This window comes from Oratosquilla oratoria, chromosome 16 (assembly GCF_046742065.1).
Source record: "Oratosquilla oratoria isolate Oo_2021 chromosome 16, ASM4674206v1, whole genome shotgun sequence".
Classification (NCBI taxonomy): Eukaryota; Metazoa; Arthropoda; class Malacostraca; order Stomatopoda; family Squillidae; genus Oratosquilla; species Oratosquilla oratoria.
This window is the reverse complement of record NC_134792.1, coordinates 15,803,092-15,827,410: the sequence shown is the minus strand read 5'-3', so window position 1 is coordinate 15,827,410 and position 24,319 is coordinate 15,803,092. Positions and strand designations below refer to the sequence as shown.

General features: G+C 37.5%; 1 protein-coding gene across 1 annotated transcript in view; it reads left to right on the top strand.

Moving 5' to 3' along the window:
• Nmnat (nicotinamide mononucleotide adenylyltransferase) overlaps positions 1-24,319 on the top strand; it is a 134,330-nt gene that overhangs the window by 57,186 nt on the left and 52,825 nt on the right. Inside the window, exons 3-4 of the mRNA XM_076199399.1 lie at positions 3,690-3,824; positions 16,766-16,831. Coding sequence (XP_076055514.1) covers positions 3,690-3,824; positions 16,766-16,831 — 201 coding nt within the window. The remainder of the gene's footprint in view (positions 1-3,689; positions 3,825-16,765; positions 16,832-24,319) is intronic.

Below are 24,319 nucleotides of genomic sequence, written 5' to 3'. Positions count from 1 at the left end.
CACAAACTTTCTGCTCTTCTTATCTCTGTCTTCCACTTCGATCATAATCATCTCTACTGTATTCTTTCCATATGTGACACACCGCACGTTTATATCCTTCTTAGTCAGGAACATAACTCCAGCCCCTTGCTTTGTCTCTCTGTTTCTAATCCAATAATTATATGCATCATGTCCTATACTGTTGGGTGGTAGTGGACCTTTTAATTTCGTTTCTACAATTCCCATTATGTCTGGTTCTTTTTCCTTCAGATAATCATTCAGCTCATTCAATCCTGTTATTAATCCATCTATATTTGTGTAAGACACTTTTAGTTTTCTGCCACTTCCATTGTATTCTCTGTATCCCATTTGTTTTTCTCTAGTATGTCGTATTTCCTTACTTTCATATTCACTACTCTCCAATAGAACTTCTCTTTTTCTGACTGTTCTCATCTCGTTTTTTTCCTTAGCTTCATGTCTTCTCATTTTTTCCTCCTCTCTTTCCTCTTTATTCATTTCTCTTTTTATCCATACCTTTTTATATTGTTCGCTTGCTGCTAGTTTCCCTGTTTTTGTTAAGATATTCTCTGCCATCGTTTGTGACCTGAATTTAATCTTAATTGGTCTGGTCTTATCTGTACTATACTTTCCGAGTCTATACATCTCTTTAATTTGTTTCCTGATTTCAGGTTCATCTTCCTGAACTAATTCTAGTAAACTGCTTTTTCTTTTTCCTCATTGATTCTTGAAGTTCTATCTAGGTTATGTTTCTCTTCCATTCCTAATATAATTATACATTTCTTTTTATCTGCTAAGTCTCACTGTATTCTCCATCTGTCTCATCACTTTGATAACTGAGTCTTCAGTTTGTTCTTTCATTTGCTGTTTAATTATATCAGTAAATGCAACTTTACTGTTTTCCTGGATTTTTTTCCAACCCTGTGCTTCTTTTGCTATGGCCTCTTTATTGTCTTTATTATTCCTCTTTAATTCTTCATTCTCCTCTTTTACTTCTTTGAACTGTCTTTTTAATTCTTCTATTTCATTAGTTAAATTTTTGTTCGCCTTCTCTAGTTCTTCCAACTTTTCAACTCTCTGCGCAATGTTGGTTACGTTACCGAACCTGTTTTCCCAATGTTCGATCATCTTATCAAGTTTCTCCTCTAGTCTTGTCAATCGGGGGAGGTTGGTATCCCCCCCACCCTCATTAAATCCCTGGAAATTATCATCATCACCTTCCATTGTTCTGCTCTTATCTATATTTCTAATTTTTACATTTTTGTTAATCCCATGACCAGAATCATCGGTCCTCCGTTTGTTTACAAGACGTCTGGCCTCTTGGACCAAGTCTTCCCCTTCCTCATTTCCTTCCATTTCTCTCAGTAATCCCTCCCCTTCTCCTTTTTCCTCACTTTCCCACGATACCACGAGTTATCCCCTTCCCTGTAAATACAATAGGTACTTCCTTTGCGTTGAGGTCCACGAAAATTTCACTTTTTCTTCAGAACTCTAATCCTCGCCATCCATCCGAGAAAAGTGTGTGTGTGTGTATGTGTGTGTATGTATAGATAGGAATAGATGTGATGCCTGGATGTAGGGTTGGTCAGTGGCATTTTGAGAGTACCTAATCTCTCGATTAAGTACAGACGCTCCTCTACTTACGTTCATTCGTTTTACGTTTTTTCAATTTTACGTTTGAACTGACTGTAAATTTTTTTTTCTTTTTTTTTTTGAGTGAATTTCTTAGTTTAGCGCACTCTCCGTAGTTCAAACGATACTTACGCATGACGCTGCGTCCATTGTTTACATGGCACAAACGTTATAAGTATTTCCATGCGTATGTTAAGTTTACAGGTACGAATATTGCAGAGGACATTACATCATAAAACTCTACGGGAATGAAACATACAAAATCGGATTAACCGAACATTTCGGTTAATCGGACATTTCTAATCCTCCTTGGAGTTCGTATAAGTGGAAGTTTACTGTATTTTACAATGTTATGTGTATAATTAATGATTTAGGGGTGTTTTATAAGATACGGTAATAGAATTTACGGATGTATAGTACAGTATGAACGGTCATACATTACTAGAACGTACAGTAACAACTTACGTTCATTTTCAACTTACGTTCAGCCGTTCGGAACGTAACTAAAACGTAAGTTGAGGAGCGTCTGTACTCTCAAAATGCCACTGACCAACCCATCCAGGCATCACAATCATTTTCATAGGAGTACTAAATTGTTTGGGTTTTCCTCCAAATTATCAAGTCCATGATTCTACAAATTGAAATTTTTTCACCCTCCAACTTTATGGTAGATTTACTTATGGCAAATAAGAAAACATGCTAGTTATTGAGTGATTTGGTGATCCATATGCCTTATCATTAATTAACTATAAACAGGTGTATGTAAATTTGGAAGAAAATTAAATTTACCTGGCAGGCCCTAGAAATTATTACTGTTATGGTTGCTAGGTCAGTTCATAACATTTCAGGAGTACCCAAAATTATTTTTGTTATACCAGATCTGCCTTTCGTTCAAGGAAAAATGATCGTAAAAAAGATTATTTTGTAATTGCAGGGAATCATTGAGCAAACATTTGTTCAGGGACCTCTGCTGTATGAATCATTAGATTTATTGTAAAAACTAAAAAGTCTATACTACGTGATGATATAATCCAGTCCAGATTAAGGAAAATTCAGAATTGATGAGTTTTTTGATGTCCCAACCATAACTTACTCTTTGTTACTAATATGTTTTTCTTATCATGTTCATATTTATTTCTTATTCTATATTTTGTTGCAGTACTTGTACAGTATTTTCTTTACACTTTTATGATTTATTTCCCTTTTGAAATAGAAAGCTATTATAGTATTTTTATTTGTACATTAGTTTAATGTGATATTTTATTATCTTTCCAGTTTATTTAATAAGTTCCCTTGTTTCTGTATCACTGAACTTCACTGCTGGCCAAGAGGAGGTCTAGATTATCCAGAAATACATATTATTGGCATCTGGATTTTAGAGCTTTTACTGTATTGTGAACTCTGCATTTGCATGTTGCTGAGTCATTGGGACCATGTTAATCATATAATGGTCATATCACTCTTTTATAACAAATGACTAAATAAAATACAAAAAAGTTTTACTTGTGGGCTTTCCTGTCAACTGAATGATGTCATTTGGAATGCAGAATCCTAGTTGTATGAGTGTTAGTAAAACATAATGGAGAGGTACTCATTTGTTGAATATACTAAGAAGAAGGGGTTTTCTGAAGTTGAATGGAAATATAATTATAGAATTGTCTAGCTAGAAAAGATCAATCAGTCCGTTGCCCCAAGTCTCTTGAAGAAGACCCATGGCTCAAGGAAGAGATATTGTGTGGTCTAGATGATATGAGAGTAGGGAAGTATAGGATGAAGTGTTTTGTATCTTCTGTGTGGGGTGGGCTGATTTGATTTTTTTTTTTTTTTTTCAACCTTAAGAATGAGAAAGATTCTATAAAGTTTAATAGAATTGCATAGCATTAACCAGAGCAAAATCATGAAATGACCTATTTGGCTTGAAAGAGTGAGAATGGGTTTGTTTTTCTGAAATGTAAGGAGTGAAAACACATAGCTATAGTTAGCTGGGAATCATTTTTACTCCTAATGTTTTTTATATTGATCACTTATTTAGTAATGTGTTTTTTTCCTCTTATATTCAGGGTCTTCTAAATGCAACAGAACGTATTCAGATGGTCAAATTGGCTTTGGGCAATAAAAACTGGATACATGTAAGTGATTGGGAAGCTCATCAGTCAGGATGGATACCAACCAGAGAGGTTCTCCAGCACCACCAGGTATTGTTGGCATCCATATGTTAATCATGTATTTATTGCATGAAATTAACTTCATATTCCTAAGATTTGTTTGGTAGCCTTGAGATGGATATTATTTAAAACATGGTGAATAGAATGGTGGCTTATTTCCATGTGGTTAGAATGTCAAAAGGACTGATGATGGATACCTGCTAGTGATGGTTTTGTAAGATGGACATCAGTGAAAATCATCTTGCCTCCCATCTTCAGAACCCATTAACACCCTCATCTTGTCTGTGCACAGACAAGCCATCTCACCTCACACCCTGATGACTGATGCATTATTCAATATAAGAAAGACTTCCCCTCAGATCCAGACTACACACCCTTCATAGACAGCCAGATGAAGCATATAATCCATAACCTCAAACATCTGCATGTAGCCCTGACGGTATAAGTATCATCCACATAAAACACCTTGGACCACATGGGATACATGCACTCACCAACATTGCAAACTACAGCTATTCACACAGCACCATACCTGATGTCAGGAAGCATGGGAAAATCATCACCATCCTCAGACCCAAAAAAGACCCAACATTTTCAGCATCACACTGCTCAATCGCACTTCTTTGCACCCCCTGCAAAGTCATAGAACTCCTCATACTACATCTTGTTACACCACATAACTTCTTTGCTGAATCACAATATGATTTTAGACCACTACACTCCACATTCTTCCGATAAACCTCATACAAAGAGTTTTTGATGGCATCAGTTCGGATAAGTCCCCACACAGAACACTTCTCATAACACTAGACATTAGTAAAGCTTTCGATGCCATCCCCCATAACAATCTCATAAACAAAATATGTAACACAAAAATGCACAATAATACCAATAGATGAGTTGCAAATTATCTGGGAGGTAGAAATGCCTATGTCATATAATGGCCAATCATCACACAGCAGAAACCTTAAAAACAGAGTACCACAGGGCTTAGCTCTTTCTCCCACACTCTTTAATCTACAGTATACATGCATGATATACCCACACCTGGCACCTCAGAAATACAAATCTCTTTTTATGCAAATAACAACAGTTACATGCACAGACAAAGCTGCAGAAATACTACAACTGTACCTCGACACACCTGGTTCACTACAATTAGACTCAAAATAGCCTTAACTAAATCCTCAGCCACACTTTTCACCAATTGGATAGCAGAACACAAATACACATTGTACCTCATGATCAACTCTCATACCACACACAGTGATGGCAACTTGGCATGAAAGGCAAACTACTAGAATGTATTAAAGACTTTGAAAGAAAGGTACATGAGGACAGTAGTAAAGGATAAGAGGTCAAGCTGGAAAGCAGTAACAAGCAGAGTTCCACAAGGTTCAGTGCTTGCACCAATAATGTTTCTTGTCTATGTCAATGACATGATGGAAGGAACAACAAGCTATGCCAACATGTTTGCAGATGATGCAAAAATCATGAGAAAAGTGAAAAACAAGGAGGATGGTAGACTATTGCAAAAAGATCTAAACACTATTTTTTCATGAAGCCAATAATGTGGAGTGAAGTTCAATACCAAAAATGCAAAGTACTGGAAATGGGTAATAACAGCAAAAGCACATCCTTATAATATTCCTCGGAAAATGAACCCATTACAAAAGCAAAAAAGAAGAAAGAGGAATGTTGATAAAAGAACCTGTCACTTGATAGACATATAAACAGGATTGTGGGAGAGACGTATGGACTACTGCAGAAGATTAAAGTAGTATGGTCCCCACACAGAGTCCAACTTTAAAAGATTAAAAAAAAAGAGAGAGAGAGAGAGGATATGATTATAGTATTCAGATCACTAAAGGGGATAGATTGCATTGACAGAAGAGATATGATTAAAGATGGGATGGGTTTAAAGTGTCATGGTAGTAAATTAAGAAAGTCTAAATGTCCAAAGGATGTGAAGAAATACAGTTTTCTGTATAGATGTATAAATACCTGGAATAGCTTAGGAAGTGATATAGCCCAACCTCAAACAATACATGAGTTGAAATTAAATATGATAATTGGAAATCAAGGATATAGATTAAGTTGAAACTGTACATGAATTTGAGCCTAGGTATGTTAGAAAATTATAGAATAGGAGACAGGACCCAGTGAGTGTTGCTCCTTTCATGTATACTACAATTAGGTAAATACACACATACACCCAAGATCCTTGGTGTAACATATGATTCGTCCATGCCATTCAAACAACAAACATAAGGACAAAATGCACACCTAGACTTAATGCACTTAAATCAATTGCAGGAACAATATTTGGACAGAAACTATTACTACAGTATACAGATAATGCATATGCTTAGGGATGAATTATGTAAGGTCTGCATGGGCCCCTAATCTCAATAAGACACACCACAACACCCTACAGACCATACAAAACAAAGCCCTAAAGACAATTACGGGCTGCACAAATAAAACACCTACAGACCATTTACACATGAAACAAAAGTCTTCAAAGTCAAGGATCACCTTGACATGAGAGGCACACAAACACTTGCTGCAGCCACTATGTAGCAGAATACCCACACATGGCAAGAAACTTCAAAAGAACACCCAAATACCTATATCACACACAAATACTCTCTTCACTTCCTCCACAACCACCAGACACCAAACTCCAGAACTATATAATCATATTGTTCACTGCTCCATCAACAAACTGAAAGACAATACATTGCTGCATGCTAAATTCCCTGATAACCATCCCTCTGAAACCTCCCCCCCAAAAAAAGACAGAGTCCACCTGGCCAGACTGTGGTGCAGCCACCATCCAGCCCTTGATAGTTACCAGAAGAGGGTGAATGACAGCTATGCAGATAACTGTCCAGGATGTACCACTTCACCCCATGCTGATGATACAAAACTGTGCAGAGTGGCAAATGATCACTCAAACCAATTAGATATTCAAGAAGATTTAGATAAATTACAGCAATGGTCTGAAAAGTGGCTAATGAAATTTAACACAAGTAAATGCAAGGTAATGCACATGGGTAAAAATAACAGTAAGTACGATTACAAGTTATTTGGAAATTCGTTAACAAAAGTGGATAGTGAAAAAGATCTCGGCATAATTATCAGTAACGACCTCAAATCATCCAAGCAGTGTATTTCAGCCTCTGAGAAAGCAAATAAGATTCTAGGACTGATTGCGCGATCTTTTGATTTCAAAAGTACATCACTCATTAACAAGCTATATAAATCGTTAGTTCGTCCACATTTGGAATATGCTGTTTCCATATGGTCACCGAATCTCATTAAAGACATTGACAGATTGGAAAAAGTACTACGGCTAGCCACAAAACTGATTCCAAATATCAAAAATAAATCATACGAAAATCGACTTAAGCACATGAATCTGTTTTCCCTAAAAAAGCGTAGACTCAGAGGTGACTTGATACAGGTCTTTAAGATTTTAAAGGGAATTGACAACATCAAAAGTGACCAAATTTTCACATTGAATGAGAATCAGACAAGAAACAATAGTCTGAAACTGTCCGGAAATAGATTCAATTTGGAAGTAGGTAGAAACAACTTTGCCAACCGTGTAGTTAATGAATGGAATAAACTTCCTGCACAGGTAGTGCAATGTAGTTCAGTTCGAAGCTTTAAGAATCGTTTAGATAAATACCTAAGTAAGATGCTGTAATGATTATAATCTATGTTATATTATTTGTTTTTGTTTTGTTATAATTTGTCTGTCTGATTTTCATTTATTATTAGTTATATGTCAATTTATAATCATTTACTATTTACCTGTTTGTTTGTTATTCAACTATACCTATGCATTTATTTATGTATTTTATTTGTTATTTTTACATTATTATAGTTTTAATTTATTATTAATATGATTTTTTTTTTTTTTTTTTTTGCATCCGACCTAGATATGGATCAAAAGGTCTCCTGTCGGCATGCTCCACCTTTGTAATCCTTTGTAAACACATTATGGAAGACTGCATTGTACACAATGATGATCATCAACAACACAATATACACGCCATAAAGGATTTGTGGGAAAACCCCATTCAAGCCATGGTGCACCTCAGGGAGATGGGACTGCTTGGCCAGTCCAGAGAATGACAACAACAACAACAACACCCTCATCTTTGTCTAGAGGTGTAGCACAAAAGGCTTGACACTTGGTTGATGGACTGGGCCCAAAATGTTTTTGTGAAATTCTTACCTATTTCTTCCACTTTTTTACATAAGGAGATCTGGAAATTGGCAATTTCTTCCTAACTCTCACTGTAATGGTGACATAGAAATTGTCCCACAGTAATACAATACAATCAAAAGTCCAATTTCTTTTTAGAGATCAATGGGAGGGTATGAGGACTGTTGCTGTCCAATGTGGAGCCAGAATGTTCAACACATTTCATATAGAAGGGAATTTTTAAACCTCAGGAAATAGTCATCTGATTTCAAGAGTAGGACTGAGTGGTAGTCTCCATTTCATGGCTCCAGACTATTTTCTTTGGTTTTGCCATTCTATTTTCTTGAAAATAGATATGTTTCTTTAATTTGACGTGTGGCTAATCAAGCTTTAGCTCTAATAAAATTTCATGTGCAGTGGTAAAAGATTTTTTTTTTCTTGGGTTGTTTTCCTCTGTACACTTCAAGAAAAATAAAACATATTTATCATGGGAAAATTACACATTTGCAACATTGACAAATGAACCATATTCATGTTCATACTGAGAGTGGTCAAAAGATTTCACATGAATAGAGCATGTATTAGGATAGGGAATGGAGGGGCTGTGCCTGGGTTATATAATGTCACCATGGTTTTTCAACATGTATATGAATGGGGTGGTATGGGAAATAAATGCAAGGATGCTAGGCAGGGGTTTGGATCTGGTAAGTGAGAGTTGTTATTGTTGTCATTCCCTTGACTGGCCAAGCAGTCCTGTCTCCCTGAGAAATGCCACAGCTGGAATGGGGTTTTCCCACAAATCCTTTAGAGTGTATATTGTGTTGTTGGCATGTGTGATTGTGTACAATAGGATGGATGGTGGCCGCATTGAAGTCTGGCCAGGTGGACTCTGTCCTTTTGGGGAAGAGAGGATTCAGAGGGATGGATATCAGGGGGTCTGGTATGCAGCAAGGTATTGTCTTTCAGTTTGTTGATAGAGCAATATGATTATGGATATCCCTCTGGTGTCTGGTGGTTGTGGAGGAAGAGAAGAGAGTATGTGTGTGTAATATGGGTATTTAGGTGTGTTTTTGATGTTTCTTGGCATGTGTGGGTGTTCTGCTATGTAGTGTAGTGGGTGTGTTGCATTTGTGGAGGCTGCAGCAAGTGTTTGTGTGCCTCTCATGTCGAGGTGATCCTTGACTTTAAAGACTTACATTTCATGGTGGAAATGGTCTGTAGGGGTTGCATTTGTGTACCTTGTAATGGAATTGTCTTTAAGGCCTTGTTTTGTATAGTTTGTAGGGTGTTGTGGTGTGTCTTAGAGAGATTAGGGGCTCATGCATGGCCCATGTGGGGTTTGTATGGCCCCCTAACCAGCTACAGTGTACCTGTGCCACCAGTAAATGAGAGTTGAAGTGAAAGGTTAGCCAGTTGTTGTTTGTGGGTTACACTGCACTTTTAGCTGAGTCAGAGAATAAACTGAAGTTCTTTGTGGCAGAATTCAGTAAGGTGAAAGCTAAAAGTAGATATGAGCAAAATAAAGAGAAGTGTAAGGGGGTGAGGGTGACAGTAAATTGGAGGTGAATTTTAAGGGTCAGACTGGAGGAAGAGAAAGACTTTTGATATTTAGGGTCATATATAGCAGGGATTGGAGGAGTGGGGATGAAGGTGAAGGGAAGCAAATAGCATATTTGCTGGCCAATTGGATACACCCAGATTTTGGCATGGAATGTTTAGGGGAAAAATATGCACATATCACACCAAAAAAATCAAAATAACCTTTCATTTATATGACATTCTCAATAACTATAAAGAAACACTTATTAGCACAAAATACACCATAATAATACCATTCTGTTGCTCTATTGCCATGCTCCTTTGCTCGTCCAATGACACTAAGCTTGAATGCATCTTAAAACTGTGCCCGCATTAATTCTGAGCAATGGTTTTATGACAAAAATTTATGTAAAATTATGTAGGATCATGCAGTTCTATTAAGTTTTTGGTTCAGTTTCATATCTGCTGTAATGTCACAATGATTGAGTTCAGAGGAAGCTAGATTGTATTAGCTTACTTTCTGGAGGTACCTGGGAACTATTATCATCAGCTTATTTTTAAAAACAAAGTGAAAGTTCCATGTGTTTAAGACAAAGTTAGCTGTTGAGTGTTGAACAGAAGATACAAGTATTTGCTGATAAGTCCTTATATTTTCTAAATAAGCTTGATTTAGAGTATTTATTGGCCTATTATTATGGTAAGGCAGATATGTGAGAAAGCTTTAGGAATGTGTAAGGATATTTTTTGGGCCTTTATGGATTAAGAGAAGGCTTATGACAGGGTAGACAGTAAGGCACTTCGAGGTTTTGCAGACATATGGGATTGAGAGAAATCTATTAAGGGCACTCAAGAGTTTTTATGAGAATAGTAGAGCCTGTGTTAAAATTGGAAATAGAAAGAGTGAGTGGTTTGAGGTAAAGGTGGGACTGCATCAAGGATGTTATGTCACTATGGCTGTTCAATGTATATATAGATGGGTTGGTGCAGGAAGTAAAGGTGAGGTTAATGGATAGGAGACTGGAGACAGTTAAAGAAAATGGAGAGAAGTGGAAGGTAAACCAGTTGTTTGCTGACAATGCTGCACTTGTGGCAAGGTCAGGGGAGGTATTAACCCGTTGCGGCCGATCGCGGTAAAATAAAATGTCACGCCAGAGACGACGGGGTAGGTGAAATTTTTTTTTTCTCTGTTTATGGGCTAAATCAACTCATTTGGGTCTAAATAGTAAGAAAAACATCAATAGACAAGTCACCTTGGCGTATTTTGGTGGTAGGGAGCAACCTATGAGACGACGGGGTAGGTGAAAAAAAAATTCTGTTTATGGACTAAATCAACTCATGTGTCCAAAATAGCACGTGATTTCCGCGGCATTTTCGCTAATGGGGTCGAGCGAGTACGCACAAAATAGAGGTCAGGGGTCAACTGGTGAGGGTGCGTGGGTCGCGCCGTGGGTGGTCGGGGTGCGCGCGCAGACACTGTGCGTGGGTATAACACATGCCAATGTGCCATACTATTCATATTTTACCCAAACAAGTCATAACTCTTGCTAATTTCGTATTTTAAAACGTGACGGATTATTACGTCAATCGTCGCTCGTTCGGCTTTTTATTCTGAGGCGCGGAAAATACATCCTCCATGTTTACCGTAAAATTGAACCAGTTTAGGAAACTGGCAACTCAATCAGGCTCCTTCCCTGGGAAGATCCATCACTCCTCTATCACGTGACACCCGGTAGAAGCTCAGGGGGCGGGTATTTCAAAAGTTACATAGCAACAAATGAAAGCCACTTACGCGACGGATCATTACGTCGATCGTCACAGCGGTAACCTTTTAGGTGACGTAATATTACGTCGGTCGTACACAACGGGTTAAGGGAGTTAGTGACAGAGTTTGGGAAGGTATGCAGTAGGAGAAAGTTGAAGGTAAATATGGGTAAAAACAAGGTGATGAGGTATAAAAGGGTAGAAGATGGTAGTGAGTTGGAAGTAAATCTTAACCTCTTCAATACGAGTCAAATGTTCATGTGCACATCAGGTTGCCTGATATACAATGATGCATTACAAGACATGCATTACAATATATAAAGTTACTGTTGTTATACTCATTCTCTTTCCTACTGAATACAGTAAACCCTCGATATAATGGGTGATATGGGGACGGGTTTGTCGTTATATTTGAAGATCCATTATAACCAAGGATCTGTTATAACCAATGGAAATACTGGACAGATCCATTTTATCCCAAAGTTTGTCCAGTATTAGAAATTAGTAGGATCAGAAATTACAGTAAACCCTCGATATAATGGACAATATGGGGACAAGGATCTGTCATTATATCCAAAGATCCATTATAACCGGTTGGATAGAGTGAAAAAGGAGGAGAGTAGGAGGGGAAAAGGAGATGATAGATGGGGCTGATGAAAGAGTATTGGGATGTTTTGGACACATGGAAAGAATGAGTGAAGAAAGATTAGTAAGATGTGGAAGGCAGAGGTAGATGGAGTGAATGTGGGGGGACGACTGAGTATGAAATGGATGGATGGGGTGAAGGGGACATTGAGGAAGAAGAGAATGTCTGTTGAGGAAGGAAGAATGCAGGAGATAGGGATGAGTGGAAAGTGGCTTTGTATAGATGATACTGTTATGCAAGGAAGGGAGAGGGATGGATGAGTAAGGGATGCTTATGTGTGAATGATGTATTGACACATTCCAAAGGGATTTCTCCCCATCTCTTGTTGTGCATGAGTGGATGGAGAGGGGGTGGTCACTGTTTAAGTGAAATGACCCTGCTGTGGATGTACTCTGTCCTGCTACATTACCTTTGACCCAAGGCAGTGAGTAGGATACAAGGATGACCCGTCATCCATAAGGAGCTAAGATGAGAAGGAGGAAGGAGTGGCGGAAGGGAGTGGAATGGATGGTAGTGGGTATGTGCCTTTGGCTTGGGTCCTCCCATATAAGGGGAAAAAAAGCTCTTGGTATGTAGATAGATTACTGACATCATGGACATGAGTGATGAAGTGGCATCTTTGTAGATGGGAAGGTTGCCATGACAATTCATTCACTCAAACTATGTTATGAAGTTCTTAGGTACACATGGGCTTTGAGAGCAAGAAGGGCTTGTGGGCCTTGTGACCGCAACCATTGTTTCAATGTCATCTGCTCAATGCAAATGGCAACTTGTGTTTAAGATAATTTTAGAATTACCATGGCCTGAGTATATTTCTCATGGGTATAGTGTATATATTAACCCCTTCCATACGGTGACGCCTACATAGGCGTCATGAGGAACAAGTGGGTACGCGAGGATGCCGATGTGTCGGCGTCTTGATGATATTGTAGTTGTACCTGGGTGACCCCCATACTCTATAAACTGGCTTCATCATATTTTATATGGTTATCAAAATTCACGGGTAAAAGAGAAAACGATCGATACAGCAGTGACTTTATTTTTCATAATGCGAGTATTATGATGCAACATCGTACGTCTGGCAGCTAATGCTGCCTGCGAGATTTTGGCCCGAAGTGAAGTGGTTAAAATTAGATGTTAATGTACATACATATACCAAGGCTTTTTCCCCCTTACAAGGGAGGTAGCCAAAAAGAAAAAGGCATAAAATCATTCCCACCCATTCCATCCCTGAATACACTCCACTCCACCCTCCCTCCCATCTTAGCACCTCCTGGATGATGGGTTATCCCTGCACCTTGTCCACTGCCCTGGGTCAGAAGCAGTGTCGCAAGACTCAGCACATCCACAGCAAGGCCGCTTCATTAAATCGGTGACCCACCCCTCTCCATCCCTCCATGAATAAAAGGAGAAGACGGGAAGAAATCCTCTTGGGCTGCGTCAAATTTTGCTCACACATACTACCTCACCCCCCATCCCCCCACCCATTCCACCTCATACATCACAACATCATCCATATACAACCATTCTCCATTCACCCCTGTCTTCTGTCCTCTCCCATCCTTCCTCAACAGACATTCTTCTCTTCCCCAAAGCCCCCTTCACCCCATCCATCCACCTTATCCTAGGACGTCCCCTCATGTTCACTCCCTCCACATCTGCCTTCCATACCTCTTTTACACATCTTTCTTCACTCATTCTTTCCATGTGTCCAAACCAACCTAATACTCTTTCATCAACCCTATCTCCCAACTCCCTTTCCACCCCTGTTCTCCTCCTCACCTCCTCATTTCTCACTCTATCTAGCCTAGTAACCCCCATCATACTTCTCAGACACCTCAAACACATTCAAACTCCTTCTCTCTTCCTCTCTTATGTTCCATGTTTCTGCCCCATACAGTGCTGTTGGCACAATCACTCCTTCATACAGTCTCCTCTTAGCATCCATTCTCAAATATCTATTCCTCATTACACTTTTTAATCCACTAAGGCATTTACTCGCTTCTCTCAATCTACATTCTACCTCCACCTCCACTCCACCTTTTCCTGCCACATTTGCACCCAAGTATCTAAAACTATCCACTTCCAGTCACTCTCCCTCAATGCTCACTTCCAGTCTGCTGCCACTTTCACCCCTTGAACATCTCATCACCTTTTACCCACATTTATCTTCAGCTTTCTTCTATCACACACTCCCAAACTCTGTCACCAACTTCCTCAATCCCTCCTCTGATCCTGCCACAAGTGCAGTGTCGTCCGCACACAACAGCTGGCTCACCTCCCACTTTTCTCCATTTTCTTTAACCATCTCCAATCCCTGACCCACTACCCTTGCATTTACCTCTCGCACCACCCCATCCATGTTAATGTAAATATGAGAAATGTAAGAATACACCAAGGTCTTTTAATCTAACATTTGCCAACCATCACTTGTGTGGATGTTTGGGCCCAGGACATAAACCCACTGTGGGAATCAGTCCAGGACATAAACCACCGTCAATACCCAAAGTGGGTTTATGTCCTGGGCCCAAATATCTTCACAAGTGGCAGTTGGCGAATGTTGGATTAAGAGACCTAGGTGTACCTTGTGTAGGTTATGTTTGTTGGGGAATGAGATAACTTGTTCCAATGCATATTCCATTTTCACTCTCGAATGAATGGGTCTGGTCCTCATATTTTGGCACAATAAAGGTCTTAAATTATCTAGTACTGGCTAATTGTCATGCAAATAATGGTCTTACCACCTTTCTTCATGTAGACAGCTGTAGGCAGGTCATCACTGTTAGATAAGGTTGTATGTTGATCTGGGTGGTAGAGGTCTTGATTAATTTTTCCTGGGTGAATTTTTCAGGGATAGATTTATTGATATCATGTTTGTTAACTTCCATAAGTCTTAGTTTCAGAGCTAAGCTCTATGCATGCACTGATTCCTGGTGAACCCCACTTTTTATGGTCTTTGTATCTCATACATGATACTGCCATATGGGACACAATTTTTTTTTTTTTTTTTTTTTTTTTTTTTTTTTTTTTCCCCAATCCATGTCAAATAGGCCAGCAAAAGATGGTAAATGTGTGTGTGTGTGGGGTAAAGTATTGTAGGAATTATGTATTTGGGGATGAATGCAAAGAAGTATGAAGAGGTGATTGAAGAATTTAAAGAAAGAAAAGAAAATGTATAAGAAGTATGGTAAGGGCTACAAGGATAGATAGGGTAAGAAATATGGAAGTGAGGCATACAGGAGGAGTGGAAAGGTGGCAGATAGGGCTGAACAAAGAGTGGGATAGTTTGGGCATATGGGAAGAATGAGTGAAGAAAGACTGAAAAAAAAGTGTAGAAGGGGGAGAAGGATGGAGTAAACTTCAGGAGAAGAGCAAGAATGTGATGAATGGGTGGGGTAATGTGTGAGGTAAAGGTAAGGTAGCAGGCAAGAGATAGGTGTGAGTGGAAGGTATTTATGAATGGATAAGGAAGTTACATGGCCTGAAGGGAATTAGTCTTGTCTGTTCTGTATATTTCTCCAGTGGATGAGTTGGGGTAAACCAGCTTTGGCTTTTGGGCCCTTTTGCTGTGGAGGTGCTGTGCATCTCTGATCCAACCAGTGGGCAAGAAACAGGGATGACCCTATATCCATAAGGAGCTAAGATGGGAGGGACAACAAATGGGCTTTTGAATGAGTGGAATAGGTGAAGGATATATACTTTGACTTAAGCACCCCTTGTATAAGAGGGAAAAGGACTTTTGGTATATAAGAAGGGACAATAAATGAATGAAGGGTGGAAATATGCTATGACTTGGCTATACCTTCATAAGGTGGAAAGTGCTTTTTGGTGTGTGTATATTCATCATCATCATCATCATCATCATCATCATCATTGCTTGAAAAAGTGTACACAGTGATAGTTATGTTGGAGGGGTAAATTTAAGAAAACTTGGTAAGGACAAGTCTAATTGTATAAAAATCATTGGATGGTTGTGTTTATTTGTGTTATGATATCACTGTTATGACAATAACAATAATAAAGAATTCATGGCACTTGGTATGGCTCCGGGATATATCTCTAGGTGAAATCTTTAATTTGTTTCGTACCAAGAGTGTATAATAGGAGATCATTTGCTGGATTGTATACTTAAGGCTGGTTTAGGTGGAATGTGTAGTTCTTATTTAAAAAAAAAAAAAAAAATTCAACCAGTCATAAATTGAAATTTATATTTTATTCAGTAAGGACTTCTGTAATTGAAAAAGTTCTTCTTCTACAACTGACAGTTCATTTTCTTTGAAGTATTTTAGATGTGGAAGGAAATACTGTCTGGAATCTAGTTTGCCTGTTCTTGGTGCTTACTCATGCTTGTTTGCAACTTCCATCAGTCATATTGGCTTTTATGCAAAAATCATAGTAGAAGCACCATATAGCAAATGGGTGCATGGCAGTTACACATAGTTGTTGGAAACAAGTGTCAGTTTGTTTAAATGGATGAAGTATTGTGCAAAACCCATAGATATTTGTGAAATAATGATATATGAAAAATGTGAGATACTTAGTTGATAAGATAATTCAGTAATTCTAGGCAGCATGGATTACACAGAATTGACTTGCATAGAATTTTATGACATAATAACTTAATTTGAAATTTGAATTATGAACAAATATCAATGGGCCTTTGCCTTCTGCCAAAGGTAGAGATAGATATACAGCTTAGGTTCATGAAATTTTGATATGTCTTTGCACATTTTCATCCTAAACTAGGAAACAAAAATAATAAGGAATTAAAAGATTAACTAGCCCTTAGTGATTTACCCCCTGCAGAACTTGATAAAATCGACCTTAAAGCAAGTTGCCCCTCGTGTTTCCATGGACAGGATCCAAGCCAGGGTAGGATGCCAAGACAGCGAATCCCAGTATATCCCACTCTTATCCCTGCCTCAAGTGCTGGCTTTTACCTAACTTCTTTGCAGCACTTTTCAGCTTTGAGTGCCTACTATAACTGTTTTTTCTCTTTCTCCTTGGCACCCAGATATTTCTGCAATAATTAAAAAATACTGTACTTTTTGCCTTTTGAAAGTATCACCTTCAAGATTTCTTTCATGGCACCTGTACATTTACACGGTTGAAAGCTAGCAAGTTTTGTGCATTTTTAAACATACATGATGTTTTAGTTATTTAGCAGCATTGTTATGAAAGTAACATGTAGTCTAGTATAAAGATGTTCATAATTTTTAAAATATGTAGCATTAGATTATTGACTACAGTATGTTAGCATGGTGTAGTACCTTGTAAGTCCAACAGAATGTTGAGGTACTGTATCATGCTCTTGGTAATTATGGTACATGTCCACATTTTAATGCACATACACTCACACTGCAACTCATTACAACAAGACTTGGACAAGATCTGGAAATAGACTCAAAAGTGGGAAGTAAAATTCAATATCAAGAAATGTAGTATAATGGAATTTGGAAAAAGTAAAAACAGAATATCGAAAGATCACAAATTGGTGAAGAAGAGGTCAAAAAAGTAAACTCGGGGAAAGATCTTGGAGTGATGATCAGCAAGGACATGGCACCGGATAAGCATATTAATAAAATATTCAGAGAAACCTACAATTTATTGAGGTCAATAAAAGTGACATTTGCTTATTTAGATGAGGAAATGATAAAAAAATTCTAACGACACTAATGAGACCAAAACTTGAGTACGCAGCAACACTATGGACACCTAGTACCAAAAAGAATATAAAAAGATTAGAAAGAATACAGAAGCGGCCTTGCTGTGGATGTGCTGTGTCTTGCAACACTGCCTCTGACCCAGGGTACTGGACAGGATGCAGGGATGACCCATCATCCAGGAGGTGCCAAGATAGGAGGGAGGGAGGAGGGTGGAGGGGAGTGGAATATATGGGAAATGAAATGGGTGGGAGTGATTTCTATGCCTTTTTCTTTTTGGCTACCCCCCCGTGTAAGGGGGAAAAAGCCTTTGGTATATATGTATGTAGAAAGAATACAAAGAGCAACAACAAAACTAGCACCAACTCTTTCCGAAATGACGTATGAGCACTGTCCAAATTAGAATGACCAACTCTGGAACAAAGAAGGGAAAGAGGAGACTTACTAACTATCTATAGAATAATGAAAGGAATGGAAATCTTAGATAAGAATGACTTATTGAAATGGGACAATGGAAAAACGAGAGGACATGAAAAGAAACTAAAAAAAAGATAATTACAGAAAAGATCTGAAAAAAAAGCTTCCCACACAGAGTGATAGATACTTGGAACAAATTAGACAAAGAGACAGTGTGTGCAAACACTATTCAAGATTTTAAGAAAAAACTTGATGCTGAGAGATACAAAGACGGGTCACCACGAGCATAGCTCCCTTCCCGTATAATACAACTAGGTAAATAAATACAGTTTTCCACACCAAGTGGTACACATCTGGAAGAAACTGGACAAAACAATAGTGTGTGCAAAAACCATACACAAATTTAAGAGCAAGTTAGACACTGTGAGATACAAAGACAGGACACCACAAGCATAACTCCCCTTCCTGTAAGATACAACTAGGTAAACACACACACATACACACATCGGTCGAAGTGACAGTGAAGTTTGGAACTCCAGGAAAAATTCAAGTTTCGTCAATTTCAACAATGAGGAAGTACCTTTGTTGTATTAGTAGGCAAGGGGAAAGCTTGTGGTGTAGTGGGAAGCTGAAGAAAAAGGAGGGAGGGATTACTAAAGAAAATGGAAGGAAGTGAAGAAGGGAACGAACGGGCCCCAGATGTTAGAAGGGGTGTAAACAAAAGGAGTGCAGAACACACAGACAAGGTAGAACAGGGGAGCAGAGGTGTCAAAAGCAGAAATATAGATAATAGCAGCTCAATAGAAAGAGAAGATAACTGCTTTTATGGATTTAATGAGGGAGGAGATGACAACCTCCCCCAACTAGTAAATCTAGAGGAGAAACTAAAAAGAATGAACGAAGCATGGGAGGTTAGGTTTAACCACTTAACCCCTTCCATACGGTGCCGCCTACGTAGGCGGCATGAGGAGCAAGTGGATACACAAGGCTGCCATATCGGCATCTTGATTATATTTATTGTAGTTGCCCCTGCATAATGACATACTCTCTAAACTGTCTTCATCACATTTTCTATGGTTATCAAAATTCACGGGTGAAAGAGAGAACGATCGATATAAGCGGTGACTTTTTTATGATGCGAGTATTATTACGACACATCGTACGTCTGGCAGCTAATGCTGCCCGCAAGATTTTTTTTTGGCCCGTAGTGAAGTGGTTAACATTAGTTACCCAAAGAGTTGATAAACTGGAAGAATTAAAGAAGGAGAACCAAAACCTAAATAAAGAAATAGAAGAATTAAAAAGACAGTTAAAAGAAGTAAAAGATGAGAATGAGGAATTAAAGAATAATAATAAAGAGAATAAAGAGTCCATAGCAAAAGAGGTACAGGGTTGGAGAAAAGTCCAAGAGAACAACAAAATTGAATTTAGAGATATAGTGACACAACAGATGAAAGAAACTAAGGACACAGTTATTAAAGTGATGAGGGAGAAGGAGAATATAGTAAGAGACTTAGCGGACAAAAAGAAATGTATAATTATATTAGGGATGGAAGAGAAGCATAATCCAAATAGGACTACAAGAGTAAAAGAGGAGAAGGAAAAGGTAAACAAGGTATTAGAAGTAGTTCAAGAGGATGAACAAGAAACAGGGAAAGAAATTGAAGAAATATATAGAATAGGGAAATGCAGTACACATAAGACCAGACCAGTTAAGGTTAAATTCAGGTCACAAACAACAGCAGAGAATATCTTAGCAAAAACAGGGAAACTAGCTAAAAATGATCAGTATAAACAGGTATGGATAAAAAGAGAAATGAATAAAGAGGAAAGAGAGGATGAGAAAACAAAAAGACTAGAAGCTAAGGGGAAAAAAAAAAATGAGAAAAGAACAGATTCAGACAAAGAGAAATTCCATTGGAGAGTAGTGGATATGAAAGTGAGGAAATGGTTCATAGCAGAGAAAAACGCAAGGGAAACAGAAAACATGATGGAAGTAGCAGAAAATTAAAAGTGTCTTACACAAATATAGATGACTTAATAACAGGCTTGAACGAACTGAATGATTATGTGAAGGAAAATGAACCAGACATAATGGGAATTGTAGAGACAAAATTGAAAGGCCCACTACCACCCAACAGTGTGGGAAATGGTGCATATAATTATTGGATTAGAAACAGGTAAAACAAGGGGGTGGAGTTATGTTCCTGACTAAGAAGAATATAAATGTGAGGAATGTCACATATGGAAAGAATAGTGTAGAGCTGATTATGATGGAAGTGGAAAATAGGGATGGGAAGAGCAGGAAGTTTGTAGTAAATTATGTGCCTCCTAAAACTGCTTCATGGGAAGAGAGCGAACATAAAAATATGTTAGAAGACACAAGGATAACACTAAATAAGATAATGGAAGATGGAGGAAGAATAGTTATAATGGGTGACTTTAATTGTAAAGAAATCTGCTGGGAAGAGATGACAATGAAGGGTGGAGATGACCTATAGGTAAATGTACTACTTGATATGATTATAGAACATACAATGGCACAATGGATACAAGAGAATACTAGGTATAGAAATGAGGAAGAACCATCGAGACTAGACCTAATAATCACATCAGAACCCGAAATAGTGGACAAGATTGAACATAAGACACCAATAAGTAAAAGTGACCACATATTGTTTCAACTGGAACTAAATGAGGAAAAATATATGGAAAAGAAATGAATAATATAGAAAGGAGATTGATGTATGGGAAAACAAATTTTGATAAGATAAGAGAATTCTTTCAAAAAGCAGACTGGAAAAGGATACACAAGGAGGAAACAACAGTAGAAGAGAAATGGAATATTTTGACATAAATTTATAAAGGAGTGGAAAAGTATGTTCCAAGACGAAAACAAGAAAAAGGATATGTAAAGTGTTGGTATAGCAAAAGATGTAGGGAGTTAAAAGACAAAATGGATAATCTTGGATAAAATGGAAAAATGACAAAAGACCTGAAAAATGGAAAATATATACTAGTTATAGAAATCAATATGTACAAGTGTGCAGAGAAGAAAAGAGAAAATATAAAAAAAGATGTCATAGAAAAATGTAAAGATCAACCAAAATTATTTTACAGATTTGTAAACAACAAACTGAAAAATGAACAAGAATTAGTGAAACTACAAGGAGGAATTGAATACACAGAGGAAATAGAAATGGCAGAAATTATGAACAAGCATTTTAAATTGGTGTTTATGAGGGAGAACATACAACTTAGAGATATCAAGTGGGAGGAGAAAGTCCACCCTATGAAAGAGATAGAAGTAACAAGGAATGAAATAATGAATCACCTGAGTAATCTCGATGTCAGAAAATCGCATGGACCAGATGAAATGGCAAACTGAATTTTGAGAGAATGCAGGAATGAACTAACAGACAAAATACATAGTCTAATAAGCAGTTCATTGAAAGAAGGAAAAGTTCCAGAAGATTGGAAAAAAGCAAATATAGTACCAATATATAAACGGGGAAACAAGGAAGATCCTACTAACTATAGACTAGTCTCTCTTACAAGTACAATAGCTAAGATTTGTGAAAAATTATCAAAATTAGATGGGTAAGGCATTTGGAAAAAACAACGTACTTAATACAAGGCAATTTGGATTTAGACAAGGATGATCATGTGTCACAAACTTAATGTGTTTCTATTCAGCTAATAGATGTAATACAAGAAAGAGATGGATGGGCTGATTGTGCATTTCTAGACCTGAAAAAAGCTTTTGAGGTACCACATATGAAAGAGGGAAAAGTTCCAGAACATTGGAAAAGATCAAATATAGTACCTATATATAAAGGGGGAAACAAAGAAGACCCTACTAACTATAGACCGGTCTCCCTTACAAGTATGATAACTAAAATCTGTGAAAGAATTATCAAAACTAGATGGGTAAGGCATTTGGAAAAAACAACATACTAAATCCAAGACAATTTGGATTTAGACAAGGACGATCATGCGTCACAAACTTAACGTGTTTCTATTCAAGGCTAATAGGTGTAATACAAGAAAGAGATGAATGGGCTGATTGTGCATTTTTAGACCTGAAAAAAGCTTTTGATAAGGTGTCACATAAGAAATTGCTAAAGAAATTAGAAACTGCAGGAGGAATACAGGACAGACTACTGAAGTGGATGGAAGACTTCTTGCATGAAAGAAAAATGAGAGTGGTGATAAGAGACAAACACACTAATTGGGATGAAGTGATAAGTGGTGTTCCACAAGGAACAGTTTTGACCCCAATAATGTTTGCTATATATATTAATGATATGGATGAAGGAATATAAAGTTATATGAGCTTCTTTGTGGATGATGCAAAATTGTTGAAAAAAGTGAACACTGAAGAAGATTGTGAGTCACTACAGAGTGATCTCAATAAAGTATGGGAATGGAGTAGGAAGTGGGAAATGGAATTCAATGTCAAGAAGTGTAGTATAATGGAATTTGGAAGAAGCAAAAAAAAGAATAGTGGGATCATATAAATTGGAAGAAGAAATAAAAAAAGTAGAAAATGAGAAGGACCTGGGAGTCATTGTTATGAATAACATGTCCCCTGAGAAACATATAAACAAAATTTTTGGAGAAACTTATAATTTAATAAGAACAATCAAGGTGGCTTTTACATACCTGGATGAAGAAATGGTGAAGAAAATACTAGTTACCTTGAGAAGACCAAGATTGGAATATGCAGCGACAATGTGGTCACCAAGTACAAAAAAATGTATAACAAAACTTGAAAAAATACAAAGAGCAATTACAAAACTAGCACCAACACTCTCAGAACTATCATATGAAGAGAGGTTAACAAAACTTGAACTACAGACATTAGAACAAAGAAGAGAGAGAGGAGACTTTATAATTATTTATAGAATCATGAAAGTCATAGAAACTATTGATAGAGAGGATCTAATAAAATGGGATAGTAGAAATACAAGAGAAGACGGAAAGAAAATCATGAAAGACAGTTATAGAAGGGACCTGAAAAAGAACAGCTTTCCCCACAGAGTAGACATTTGGAACAAGTTGGACGAAAAAGTGGTGTGTGCATAAACAATACATTAATTTAAAAACAGTTTAGATAAAATGAGATATGAAGATGGGACACCTTGAGCATAGCTCCCCTTCCCATAAAATACAACTAGGTAAACAACTAGGTAAACACACACACGTTGGTCAAAGTGGTAGCGAAGTTCGGACTCCGGAGTTATCCATGAATTTTGAGGATCACAACGACAAGGAAGTACCTTTGTTGTATTTATAGGGAAGGGGGAAGCCTGTGGTGTATTGGGAAGGTGATGAAAAAGGAGGGGAGGGATTACTGAGGAAAATGGAAGGAAATGAGGAAGGGGAAGACTGGGTCCAGGAAGCCAGACATGTCAACAAACAGCGAGACCAGATGATAATGAAGGTGAAGGGATTAGCAAAAATGTAAATATTAGATATATAGATAAGAGCAGTGCAATGGAAGGTGAAGATAACTATTTCCATGGATTTAATGAGGGAGGAAATGACAACCTCCTCCGACTAGTAAATTTAGAGGAGAAACTAAAAGAAATTAATGAAAATTGGGAAGCTAAGTTTAACCAAATAAAGTTAATTACCCAAAGAATTGATAAGCTGGAAGAATTAAAGAAGGAGAATCAAAACCTAACTAAAGAAATAGTAGAATTAAAAAGACAGTTAAGAGAAGTAAAGGAACAGAATGAGGAATTAAAGAGGAGTAATAAAGAGAATAAAGAGTCCAAAACAAAAGAAGTAAGTGGTTGGAAGAAAGTACAAGAGAACAATAAAATTGAATTTAGAAGTATAATGAAATAGCAGATGAAAGAACAAACTGAAGACACAATTATTAAAGTAATGAGGGAGAAGGAGAATATAGTAAGAGACTTAGCAGATAAAAAAAAAGTATAATTATATTAGTGATGGAAGAGAAGTATAATCTAAATAGGACTACAAGAATAAAGGAGGAAAAGGAAAAAGTAAATAATATATTAGAAGTAGTTCAAGAAGGTGAACCAGAAATAGGGAAACAAATAGAAGAAATGTAGAGGCTCGGGAAATACAATACAGGTAAGACCAGACCAATTAAGGTTAAATTCAGGTCACAAATGACAGCAGAGAATATTTTAGCAAAAACAGGGAAACTAGCAGACAGTATTTACCTAGTTGTATTATATGGGAAGGGAGCTATGCTCGTGGTGACCCGTCTTTGTATCTTTCAGCATCAAGTTTATTCTTAAAA